Raw genomic sequence first — 12,695 nt, 5'->3', positions numbered from 1 at the left:
AAATTCTTATACATTCAACGTATAAGAATTGTTTTATAAAGTTCAGAGACCAACTGCCCGATCATGCACGGTACATTGAGGACTCTCTGTTAGCTAGATTTCCAAACTCTCCCGATCAACATTTTTTACAACAATGGTTGGAGGGCTACATAAAGACATTTCTAAAAAACAAGCAGTCCAGTGTGCGGTGCGCAGCAGCCAACCAGGTCAAAGATCTAGACAGGAGTTACCACGGTACTCGCAACATGGCAGACGCGGAGTGGGAGTGGGCAATTCAAGAGAAGAGCGATCAAGCTGCGACGGGCTCATCATATAGACAACAACGCGAGGCCCGTGCAATACAAACTCCCACGCACTATGGCTCAGGAGGCAAGGGAGCTTGGAATGATAAATATGTAAGATTATTTTAATTATAACGTCGATCATTGATTATAAAGATTGTAGTTGATAATTTGGTATTGTTATTGCTAACTTAGGAAAATGTCACTCTCTCTCAACCAACCAGAGAGATGGTCAAGTATCGGGAGCAACATACAGAATTTGATACTTGGCGATGGTTGTTTGAAAACAACCACATCTCTCGCGAGAAATTCGACGCAGCGGTTGGACCACTACAAGCGGTAAGTTTAAACAAGTAATTTTCAATCAATTGTTTTGAGTTGTGGATAATTGTTTAATTTGGTTTGGGTTCATGTAGAGTCAAAGTGATCCAACATACGTGCCTCTAGACGACGACGAGGATTAGATAAAAAAATGTTTTGTCAAAACTTTCGTAAAGTCCCAATGTGGCACAATGTATACACAACTATTTACTTTTTATTGTAACTTTTTTAAATAGTTGATCTTCTACATTTTTTAATTGTCAAGGTAAAGTAAATTCAGTTTCATTTCTTTGGTATTTTTTATACTCTTCCAAAAAATAATTGATCTCTTATTGAAGACATTGTTTTATGCAGGTAAAAAATAAAGATGCTCATTTGGGTGGCCCAAATGAGCACCTTTATTTTTGAACTGGCATTTAGCGGTAATAGCAGTGGCAAAGGTCGCGGTAATAGCAGCGGCAAAGGTTGTGATAATAGCAGCGGGTATATTGCCGCGACTATTATCGCGCTTATTGCTCATAAACCACTACCGCGTTCACAGCCGCGGTTATTTTTGCCCATGCAAATTTTCTCTCCTTTTTCCTTTGTTTTTCTGCGACAATGTTAGCGGTTATAGACAACTCCTCTTATAGTGACGTGCGCTCAAGAGGTATTTTTTAAACCCCTATACACACACACTTCATCATGAATTAAAAGATCCATCTTCCTTTATAAACCTGTAACTTTTTAAAAAAAATTTCATTTTTAAACCCCTCTGTACATGGAATTCTCTAAATCTTTAGTATATAAAAAACCCCTCTGGGTGAACTCACGTGCTACACTTAAATATTTTTAGGTGGAGCCCCCAAGATCCAACAAACCCTTTATTCCGAAGGAGCTTTGTAATGTTTTGTTTTTGGTCTCACAGGTCATATTTGACCTTTGTGGATGATAATTAAATCTATAATTTGTCTATATATCTATATCTACCTATCATAGATGTCATAATGAGTAGAATGCATAATCATTGAGAATGCCAAATGGATGCCGGCACAAACATGACAATGGCAATGTAAATGGCAATGGAAATGCTACAAAGTTTCAAATACGATGCTTATCTAATTAAAGGTTATGAGAGTGCTCCTAGTACTATAATTATGATTATGCACAAAGGTTCTTAAGTCAATCATCAACTACATCAGCTTCCAAATCACTGGTTGATTTGACTCACTTTTCAATGTCGAAGATGAGTATACAAACCCCCTACAATAAATAGAGCTCCCCTGTGAGAGAAGAGTATTACGAAGAAGCGACCAATATTTGTTGATGTGAACTATGTGCTAGAAGAAGACAATCATAGACTAGATAACTTTATACAGGTCAACAATAAAGATGCTCATCTGGGCCATCCAAATTGGATGGACCAGATGAACATCTTAATTTTTGAAAATCCGTACAGCTTTAATATGCGCGGTAATATGTGAGATAATATACACGGTAATATGCAAGATAATATGCGCGGTAATATACGCAATAATAAGCGAGATAATATGCATGGTAATAATCGCGTCTATATTACCACTCATGTTACCGCGTATATTATTGCCAAACCACTACCGCGTCCTTTGCCGTTGTTATTGCCGCACAGACAATATTTTCTCTTTCTATTTTTCTTTGTTAATCCGCGGCAATGCTAGCGGTTCTGGAGTTTTCCTCTTATAGTGAGGGTAGGAGTACATGTAGTAGATAGAGGAATTAGTAGCGACATTGTTTTCTATTATGATTGTGATTCTAGTGGATTATAGCAGACACATTAATGTGATTCCTCTTACAAGGAAATCATATATCCAACGGTCCATAATTGCTCGCGAGAGTTCCATGCTTAAGTAAGGCCTTATGAAGGTAAAATACAATAGAAAGGAATTATAGGGTTAGAATAATGTTTTTTTGGGACATTTTCAATATAGGGTTATATATTAAGGGGGTGTTTACTTCAAATCAATCAAATAAGCTTCTCTTTCACAATTTAACCCCCTCCATGTGGAGTACCTTTGCTTGCTTGAAAAACAGTAGAAAGATGTATATGTGTAGTATTCTAAATTTGGACACTAGTTAACCAATCAATCCCATGCACTCTAATAATCTGGCATATATAATATAATACGATAGTATTTTAAAATTTTGGAAATGTTTTTTTGTAAAGGGTTGAGTAATTAGGTTATGAGATCGACTTTTATTTGAGGGCCAAAACCTAAAACACAAATTGGAGGGATGTTTTATAATACAAGGCGAAATGAAGAAGAGATAGTTGGATATAATTATTAAGAGACCATGGAGCCAAACTCGGAGAGATCCCAAAGGAGGGAGTCTGAACTAGTGAGGACGCTGTCGAGAGCGGAGATGTGGGGGTTCATGCTCAGGCTGAGGTTGCTGGAGCTACTGCCACTGTTTGTGTAGCTCGCAGGGCTCCATTGCAAGGTCCGCTTTTCCATATTATTGTAATTGGTAGTAGCTGCAGTGCCAGTACGAGTAGGACTACTCCTTGTAGTGCGTCCTATATTGATATTTTCCTTGTTGACGCTCAGCACTACATTAAGAGGTTTGACAATATTCTCCTCATCATCATCTGCCACGGCCTTGCCTGCAAGCTGCTGCGCCACTGCTACGTCTTTCTGATGCTTCTCTTGTTGCTGCAATAAGAGCGTGTACATTCGAGGGTTCTCAGAAGCCATCATCTGCATATCGGATACAGCTCGTTGCATACTATCTGGGTTGCCCACGTCATTTTCATTATTGATTACTGCTTGATTAAAGTGTGAGTGATCCCGATCATCCGCTGCCGCGGCAGGAATGACGTCCAAATAAGTGGAGGGACCGGGGCGGCCAGGGATGCCTGCACGACTCATGTGCGTCAAATTCAAGTCCGGCACTTCCTTCAAATCCACGTAGCTTGCATGATCCAAAAGCATGTTAGAGCGGCTGTTGGTGGGGTCAACATTACCACACACTATATTGCTAAATAGGAAGTTGTGATGATCATGTGCCATCTCATCAGCGGCTAGAGAAGAATGTAAAGTAGGGACCATTATTTCAGGACCTACTGCATTGTCGACTGTCTTGTACTTATTCAAGAGATTGAGAGAGTGTTTAACTTCAGCTTGCTGACTATGAGCTGCAATGGCAGCGCCAACAGCGGAGCGGATGCCGCTTACGGGCCCACAAGGAGCACCACTGCGGCTGCAATTTGAGCTGACCTTCTTAGCTGATCTGGAACCTAGTGGCGTATAACTTGCTGCAGTGCACAAAGTGTCTACATAAGAATTGATTAGGTGGGGATCGGTTGCATAAGAATTAATTAGGTGGGGTTCGGTTGCATAAGGAATCCCAAATGTGGGTGTTCCTACATTAACTAGGAGGGAGTTGTTAGGCGCAGTGGCTGGTGTCGATGTAAAATTATTGGGCACATGATGAAGATCAGCTACATCAAGAGGTGCAAAGGACATGTCGACATTGTAATTGTGGGTAGCTGTAGTTGTCGTAGATGTAGTGGAAACAGTCGATTGGGAGTGGCTGGACGTATTAAAGTCAGAGCTGCGCCTGCGCATAAGCACGTTGAGCATGTCATCCTTGAAGCAGCCCAGGGTGGCCTCCGCAATCTCGCTGCCTTTCGGTATCGTCATGCTTCCTGCGAGATCTGCAAGTAGCTGCGAGATGGGCTTGTGCGTGATGGGATCGATCCCCATCTCGCACAATTTCTTCTTAAGCCTCGTGTTCCAGTAGTTCTTGACATCGTTGTCCGTTCTCCCTGGTAGTTGTGCAGCTATGAGGGACCACCTGTCACCCACAATTTCATCACACTCATTAGTTCTAGTGAACAAAAAATTTCAATGCTATGAAGAATAAACAACTCTTTCTTTCTCTCTCTCTCTCTCTCTCTCTCTCTCTCTCAAAGTTTATCTACTATCTACTAACATACTATGGCGGAAGGGGGAGCCCTTTACACGTGTCGAGAGCTGCAACCTGAAGGCTACACTACAAAAAAATATTTGCCGCCGTTGTCAGAGCCTTCTCCAGTCGTCGCTCGCCCCCGTTTAATGATTGGAGTCGAGGCTTCGCTACTCTAGCCAATTCCAGCCAAGGTAATAGTTCCCTCGCGGCCTCACGGTCACTTCGAAGAGAGAGAGAGAGAGAGAGAGAGAGAGAGTGTTCCATGAACTTCCATCGCTAGTGAGTGAGTGAGAAGATATGAGAGAGAGAGCCATAGCCATCTCTGTGAGAACCTCAGAGAGAGAGAGAGAGAGAGAGAGAGAGCGCTCCATTGTAGGTGAACAACAGTGGTGTGTGTGTGTGTGTGTGTGAGTGAGGCGCTGGGGGAGAAGCGGTGGCAGGGGATGAGGGCTTCTCCATCTTGAGGTAGGGAGCCGCCTGTCTCCATTTGTGCACAACATATACATAGCTTCTTCTTTGTTTGCACGTGTCCGTGTGTGTTGACAGCAAGAGAGAGGGCATCAGGTCGTCAGGCTGTCGATCGGTATCGGAGGTCGCCATGCTAGCCTCCTCTGCTCTGGTGGCAACCACAGCTAGCAGTCCACGAAATTATAATCACCTCAATTTCCTATGCTCTGGACGTGGGCTCTTTTGAGCGCCCAGCTGAGCTCGCACTCAATGCATCATGGCAACAAGACCGTCGATTCTTTGAGTGTCACTGAAGCACCTTCTTCACGTGTATGTTGTGACCATGGGTCCATGACATTCCTTTCTATTGAAATAATCGAACGATGCACTACAGCATGGCAGCATCACACCTGAGAGAGAGAGAGAGAGAGAGAGAGAGAGAGAGAGAGAGAGAGAGGGAGGGAGTAGCGGCGCAGAGTTCCGCCTGGGCTTAGTGTAATGCCACACGATGGCACAGCCACACACACACACACACACACACACACACACACACAGAGAGAGAGAGAGATGAAATGAAATATCATATTAATGTGTAAGAGAGAGAGAGAGAGAGAGAGAGAATTGAAAATAGAGATTAAAAATTATTAAAAAAGAGAGAAAGCAATGAAATGATATATTAACATTTTGAAGAGGTCGGTGTTGCGCCCTAGGTGACCAAACCATTTCAAACTGGTGAATCATAAACCATGTATGGTATTGTGTGGGGTATGTCTGATCACTGATATAATGTGTGCCCAATGTCGTGTGAGAGAGAGAGAGAGAGAGAAATGAAATCTACTAACATAATATGGCGGAAGGAGTCGTCCTTTACACGTGTCGTCAACTGCAAGCCAAGGGCTAAATTCCAAAGGAAGCAGCAGTCACTTCTCTCTATTGCACTCTCTCTCTCTCTCTCTCTCTCTCTCTCTCTCTCCTTTCCTGTTCCTTCTCCGCTTTACTGAGCAAGGTCGACATCACCCCTCTCTCTCTCTCTCTCTCTCTCTCTCTCTCGCTTGCTGAGGAAGGTCATGCATCCCCAAATGCTCTCTCTCTCTCTCTCTCTCTCTCTCTCTCTCTCTTTGCTTGGCCACCAAAGTGTTCGACTCAAGCCTCGCCAAGTCGCCACTCTGCACTCCCGCAGTTTGACTTTCAGGGCCATGCAGATGACGGCCATGGCCAGTCCCCAGCGCCATGAATGCTAATGCTTCCCCATCGTCGACCTTGCTTCCCCATCGGGTACTATGGCTACGGCATGTGGTTAACTGCAAGCTAACACAGACCCATAATAGACTTTAGCAAGTCTCCCTTGCTTCCCCATCTCCAAAGATGTCAATAATAGGTCTGCGTCAGGTGCTGACGTGGCAAGCTCTTGCAGGGTCGCGCGGTCGGAAGCTCTTGGAGGGCTCGAGCTTATGCAAGCTATCATCAACATCATCATGTGAGGGCAATGGTGGCACCAATGAAGCACAAAATCATGACCACCAGCTCCCACCTGTGGGCTTGGCAATTTACGTTGGCCGCGAGCAGAGACACTTTGAAATTTGCACAGAGCACATCAATCGCCCGTTGCTGGGGGGGACTTTTAGAGTGTATGAAGGAGAAATTCAATCTAAATCAAAGGAAGCGGGCTTGCCATACGTTACTGGCATATGAGGTCGTCCTATTTGAGCATTTTCTTTGGATGGTGGAGAATATCTATATATCATATCTTCCTTCTTTGCTTTGTTGGCAAGACCTCCCCTCCCCCCATCTGCCTACGCACTTTCTTTTGCCTTGAAACATGCATAAATGCATCGTGGCAAGGAAACTAGCCGTTTAGCTTTTCTCGAAACTTGGGGATGAAGTAAAAGCATGCATGGTGTACTCATGGCCGCCAGAGAAGAGCTTTTGGGTTGTGGGGCAAAAGAAATCATGGTCGTAGCATACGATAAGGGCATGCAAGTGCTTGGAGGTAGCTGCAATGAAGGAAGGTAGATCTATGGGTTGGGATGTTACTGCACGACGAGCTGCATCGCACAGTCTTTGGCGTTTCATCAAGGTATGTCGACACACGCTTGGCTTGCAAGCAGAGTTGGGTCTCAGGATACCAAGAAAAGTATTTGAATTTGGCAAGCTCTACAGAGATTCATCCAGCCACATTGCACTGATCCAGCATAAGCACTCGCCATTCCAATACTATCAGTTTTAGCACCTTGCAGGGTGATTGGCGCTCGCAGTAGTGGAGAACATTACTTTGCCTACTGCCCATATTAATAACAAGCATGGCTAGAGTACTTAATGCACCACAATCTGTTCATAAGGAATGTGGACATTAGAAAAGAGCTTTTACAATTGAATTGGAACCACGAAAAGAGAGCATGGCTAGGTGGGGGTGCCTGTACAATGTCCACACTAATGTGTGAAGGCAACAACAACAACATCCCGTGAAGCAAAAGGAATTTCCTTTACACGTGTCGTGAATTGCAAGCTAAAGGGTAAACTCCAAACGAAGTCATAATGCTATTAACTATAGAGCGATTCTCACATGCGAATCTCTCTCTCTCTCTCTCTCTCTCTCTCTCTCTCCTATCCTTTTCCTCCTCCTTCTCTGTTGTGCTCGAGCATGTTGAAGGCTATAATATCTCGCTATAGGTAAGCATGTTGTCCAAACTACTTGATTGAAACTTATAAGCAGATGAACATTAGATACACTAGCTTCAATGAGAGAGAGAGAGAGAGAGAGAGAGAGAGAGAGAGAGAGAGAGAGAGAGAGAGAGAGGACATGTGTGGCTTGACAATCCATTGCCTGGTCAAACCCTCAATGGTGGCAACCAAGACGGATGTAAGGGGGCTGGAGGGCTGGTACTACCTTGAATCACTAAGGGTCACTTCATTTCTAGCCTCTTTGATTATCACCTTGCGAGTAAGTCCATGGGGAGTGCAAACCAAATCAACGATGGTGAGAAGGTAGCCCCCATGTTCGTGCGATAAGATGGCTACACAAGGCACATGGCATGCAACCTCAAGTCTGTCTTGGCAAGCATGCTTAAATGAACAATGTTTAGTGATAATTTAATAATAAGCAAGCCACATTCAATACTTAGCAGATGGGGTAGGGTTGTGGCCCGTGGGCAAGAGAGAGCAGCACAAAGTGGTCAACAGGGGAAGTGAGGGAGCTCAAAGTTTGACAACGAGCTACTGAGAATGTTGAGATGGAGAGGGAGCTAGGGGGGATGTTTGTTACTGTAGTGAGTGGAAACGTGGGGGTTATTTGGGACACGAAGGGGGTGGATTCACTAGCGGACGTGCTCAATTAAGATGAGTAGATAAAGAAATTAGGGCCACAATACCAATCATGAGAAGGGGACACCATGGGCTAGAGGTGTAGACAGTGGAGGAGGAACATCTTGCCAGCTATGATGAGGCTGCTAGATTTGGGGCACGGACATGTGATACAAATAGTGATTATGGTGGGACAATATCAACATCCTCACACACGTAGGGATCAAATGACCAAAATTGTCTAGATTAGAGTGTGATCAATTGAGCATAGAGGTGGAGTACAGTGGTCCACAAACGAGTGATAAGGGCATATGGAATTAGGAGCTTTGATAAGATGCGAGGGTTATACATGACAGAAGGGGAGATGGTTTCATTGACGGACATGTTCAATTAAGATGAGCAGATAAAGCACTTAGGGTGAGGGTACCAATCACTAGAAGTAGACACTATGGGCTAAAGGCCTAGATGGCTGGGGAGAAATGTCTTGCCACAAGATTGCTAGATTTGGGGCACGAACATGCAATATAGGTAGTGATTCTGGTGGGATAGTAGCATCAACACCCTCACACAACAACTTTAAGCAGAGATCGGATGACCAAAACTATCCATATCGGAGTGCGAGCACTTGAGCATAGAAATGGAGTACAATGGTCCACAAAGGGACGAAAAGGGCCTAGACGAAGGCTGTTGAAGGCAGCATAGTGTTGTAAGAAGAGGCTAGATGAATCAAGGTGCCTACACACAATGTTGAGAGCAACAATGGCAATGGAGCACAAAGGGAAGGAGAATGTAGAGATCACACTACATAAAAACTAACAGAGAAAGGGGAGGGAGAGAAAGAGGTAGGATAATTGTCCCCCCTTGAGTTCACTGGTCCCATAGCAGTTGGTGACTCTGCTAACCCATGTCACATCAAGCTCATTCTAGCTCTACCCTGCTTAATGTGTCTTTCTTTTTTCTCCTTTGGAAATCGAGTAGCTATGCAACATGTGTTACAATAGCTAAAGAGCTATGAATAAAAGTTGTGAAAGTGGTCACATTGCCTTGCCCTACAGATTCCCTGCCCTTACTTGATGATGAAGAAAGTCACCATGCTAGCCGCATCAACATGTTTATGAAGCTTACCATTAGTAGTGATATAACTTTATCATATGTAGGCTTTCCTTTCTTGCTGAATGTGTGGCTCCTACATCATGGTGGGCAACCATCTCATCACCACACACACACACACACACACACACACACACACACACACACACACACAAGAGAGAGAGAGAGAGAGAGAGAGAGAGAGAGAGAGAGAGAGAGAGAGAGAGAGAGAGAGAGAGGCCACCATGCTAGCTGCATCACCATGTATATGAATCTTACTATTAGTAGCGACAGAACCTTGACAATAATGTAAACTGTTTTTTTTTTTGAAATATGTCTCTTTAGTCATGTGCTTTTATGTAATCTCTCTCTCTCTCTCTCTCTCTCTCTCTCTCTCTCTCTCTGGGCAAAAGGGGTTAAATGTACCAGGAATAGTCTAAAGGGGCCAAAGACAGAAAGTGTCGATCGTGTGAGTATCGATCGTGTGTGTGTCATGGAGAGATGTATAAAGATGCATATACACACAAACACATATAGAGTGAGGTGGTAAGAGCGAGCAAGGCCCGCCGGTAGGCGGGACGCGCGAGCTAGTAATCATTAACTTGCTGTTGCACCGCATATTTGAGCTAACGTTGTGACACATTATTAGTATCGTGCAGGAAGTCGACAGTCTGCATGTGTTATGTTTTCTGTAATAAGGGAAAATCATTGGACGGGCAAGAACTCGAGTACCAGTCGTGACTCGTGAGTTTTATAATGGCCTTGTTACTGGTATGAAGAAAGAAGCTCAATTTGTCTCGCCCAATATCTTATACCCAGGGCCAGCAGCTGCAACCAGGCCCTAAAGTTCACTCCCTCCCTTAGATTTTGGTTAAATATATACGACTCCTAGTCTACATTTATCGAGCTTCAAATTACACTCAGCCTATAAAAGTTGGGCGTCAATCGATTTTTGTGTTGTGCAGTTCAAATGACGCTTAACATTGTACGATACTATGTCACTACAATATAACAAGTGACACCTCTACACATGCATGCATTCATAATAAACATTTGAAACATGAGAGAGTTCATATTCAAAATTGCATAGTATTTTGAAGTATCTAACCTTGAGATAATAAGAATACACAAGTTACAACACATTATTTATATATATATATATATATATATATATATATATATATATGACACCCTACTCCTTATACTTGGGAGTCTAATGACAGCTTGCTCCTAGCAAGAAAGTTTCGACCATTCTAGCCTTCATTTGATGCCCAAAATGCCAATGACGCCCAAAATGGCCTCCAAATTTAAGGCCTGGCTGCAACGCTAAGCTCATCCGTACTCAACGCAGCGAAGATCATCATCTATTATCTATTATGATTATAAAGCAACCCGATGAAATGTCCCTCGATTCTATATTGTCAGACTAATTACATAGCTACAAAACTCGAATATCATAATGTCACTTGTGGAACATTTAACTTCACAGAAAAATTATTCTGGTATACCCTATACAGCTAGTGCTGAGGAGATTTGTGGACAGTTCTTAGAAGTACGGAGCAGCAGCTAGGATCAGCCAATCTACCGAACCCCAAATTGTTGAGTGAAATGCTAAAAAAATGGCAAGTGTCGAATTGCGTAGGTTAAATGCTTGCTGGACGTATAATTACCTGCTTCCGAGGGCGGCATGCAGCTTGACAATGAGCTGCTCCTCCTGCTCACTGAATCGGCCATGCTTGAGGTCCGGCCGTAGATAATTGGTCCATCGGAGGCGGCAGCTCTTGCCGCACCTCTGCAGGCCTGCGCGACAAATTAGGCTAGCCTCACGGATTTCGCACCAAACTTGTAAAGCAGTAATTATAGATAAATTGTGTGAATAGTATAATTGCAGGGTTTAAACTTTAAATGAATACCAGCTTTCTTGGGGAGGGTGCGCCAGCTGCCAGTGCCGTACTGGCCAATGCAGGCGAGAAGTTTTGCGTCCTCCTCGGGCGTCCAGGGTCCTCTCTTTACAGAGTCCTTCTCGCAGCAAGGCGCTCTACCCATTTTTGCTTTATGTTAATTGCACAGCTAATTCTAGCTCAACTCGTTTTGATTTCCCCCAATTAGAATTAGGCGCACCTCACGCTATGCGCGCGCGCGCGCAGACACACACACACACGGAGCCCTGCCTCGACTATTCTAAACAAAAGCAGAGCAGCTAGGATTAGAAAAACCTTTCTTCACCCAGAGTCTTTCCCAAGAGCTTTTGATATAATGCGCTCATATTCTCGCAAGCGGGGTAGCACCGGTGAACAGTTTTCTTTGGTCTTTGCAAGAGAGGCGGCTGTGAGCGAGTCACGCAAAAATGGCACCTCTAGGCTGATCTCATGCATGCTCCTCACACACGAATCCACACCAGGAAACTAATTCGGCCTCACTTCTAACACAACCTATAAAGTTTGATGTCATCTCGCGGACATCTATCTATAGTATATACTATAGATTCCCGCGTCCCCCCCCCCCGCCCCCCCCCAAAACCATGTGGCACTCCTAGATGCCTCCGGCAAGTGGAGAGAGAGAGAGAGAGAGAGAGAGAGAGAGAGAGAGAGCAACTATTGAAGCTCCTGCAATCTCACCGGCTCCATCTCCTCGGCGCATGGTGACCAGTCTTTGCTATAGACCTCCCTTCTCTTCATCTCACTCCGCTTCCTAACTACATTAAAGGAGAGGTGAGCAAGAGCAAATAACTGTTGGAGACCACGATGATAGCCATATTGATCATATCCACCAGACTATCACTGCAATACCTGACAGAAGGGGCATGATCCACACAAACATCATACATGAGCACCAAACAGAAAGATGCAACTAGCTCCTCCATAAGAGATTATATGTGCATCAGAGAGCTTGGAACCATGGCATTTTACGGAGTACTCATGGACATGGAGGCCGTTAATAGTAAGATAGTGCATGGCCCGTCTGCAATGTGCATGTCGTGAGAGACACAAAGCATGTCGGAGCATGCTAGGCTTGGGCATCACTGCATAGTTGTCTGAGAGGTTTGAGAATGGATGTGGAGGCCATGAATAGTAAGGTGATGCATGGACCGTCTGCGATGTGCACATCATGAGACAAGCAAAGCATGTCGGAGCATACCAAGTTGGGCGTCACTGCGTCGTCATCTGAGGAGTTTGATATTTAGTGATGATGTATATACATCCTATATTCCCATGATTCCCATCCTCTGACTCCTTTTGCTTCTTCTTCCAGCCCACTCTGTAAACAAAATCTTCTTGCAACTACTCCATGAAAAAAGTTAGCCCACTCCGACAACAACATTTTCCTCTT

The 12,695-nt window shown here is 44.1% G+C and overlaps 1 protein-coding gene across 1 annotated transcript; it reads right to left on the bottom strand.

Moving 5' to 3' along the window:
• Window positions 1-2,508: 2,508 nt before the first annotated feature.
• Window positions 2,509-11,597, bottom strand: LOC147422991 (uncharacterized). The gene is made up of 3 exons (XM_086501871.1): window positions 11,279-11,597; window positions 11,036-11,165; window positions 2,509-4,415 (listed from the first exon to the last, which is right to left on the bottom strand). Exons 1-3 carry the CDS (start codon window positions 11,409-11,411, stop codon window positions 2,903-2,905), a joined length of 1,776 nt encoding a protein of 591 aa, XP_086357997.1. The 5' UTR covers window positions 11,412-11,597; the 3' UTR covers window positions 2,509-2,902.
• Window positions 11,598-12,695: the final 1,098 nt, after the last annotated feature.

The sequence above is a fragment of the Adiantum capillus-veneris genome, chromosome 26 (assembly GCF_014529385.1).
Source record: "Adiantum capillus-veneris isolate H3 chromosome 26, ASM1452938v2, whole genome shotgun sequence".
Taxonomy (NCBI): Eukaryota; Viridiplantae; Streptophyta; class Polypodiopsida; order Polypodiales; family Pteridaceae; genus Adiantum; species Adiantum capillus-veneris.
Note: the sequence above shows the minus strand (reverse complement) of the source record. Positions and strands in the feature narration are given on the sequence as shown.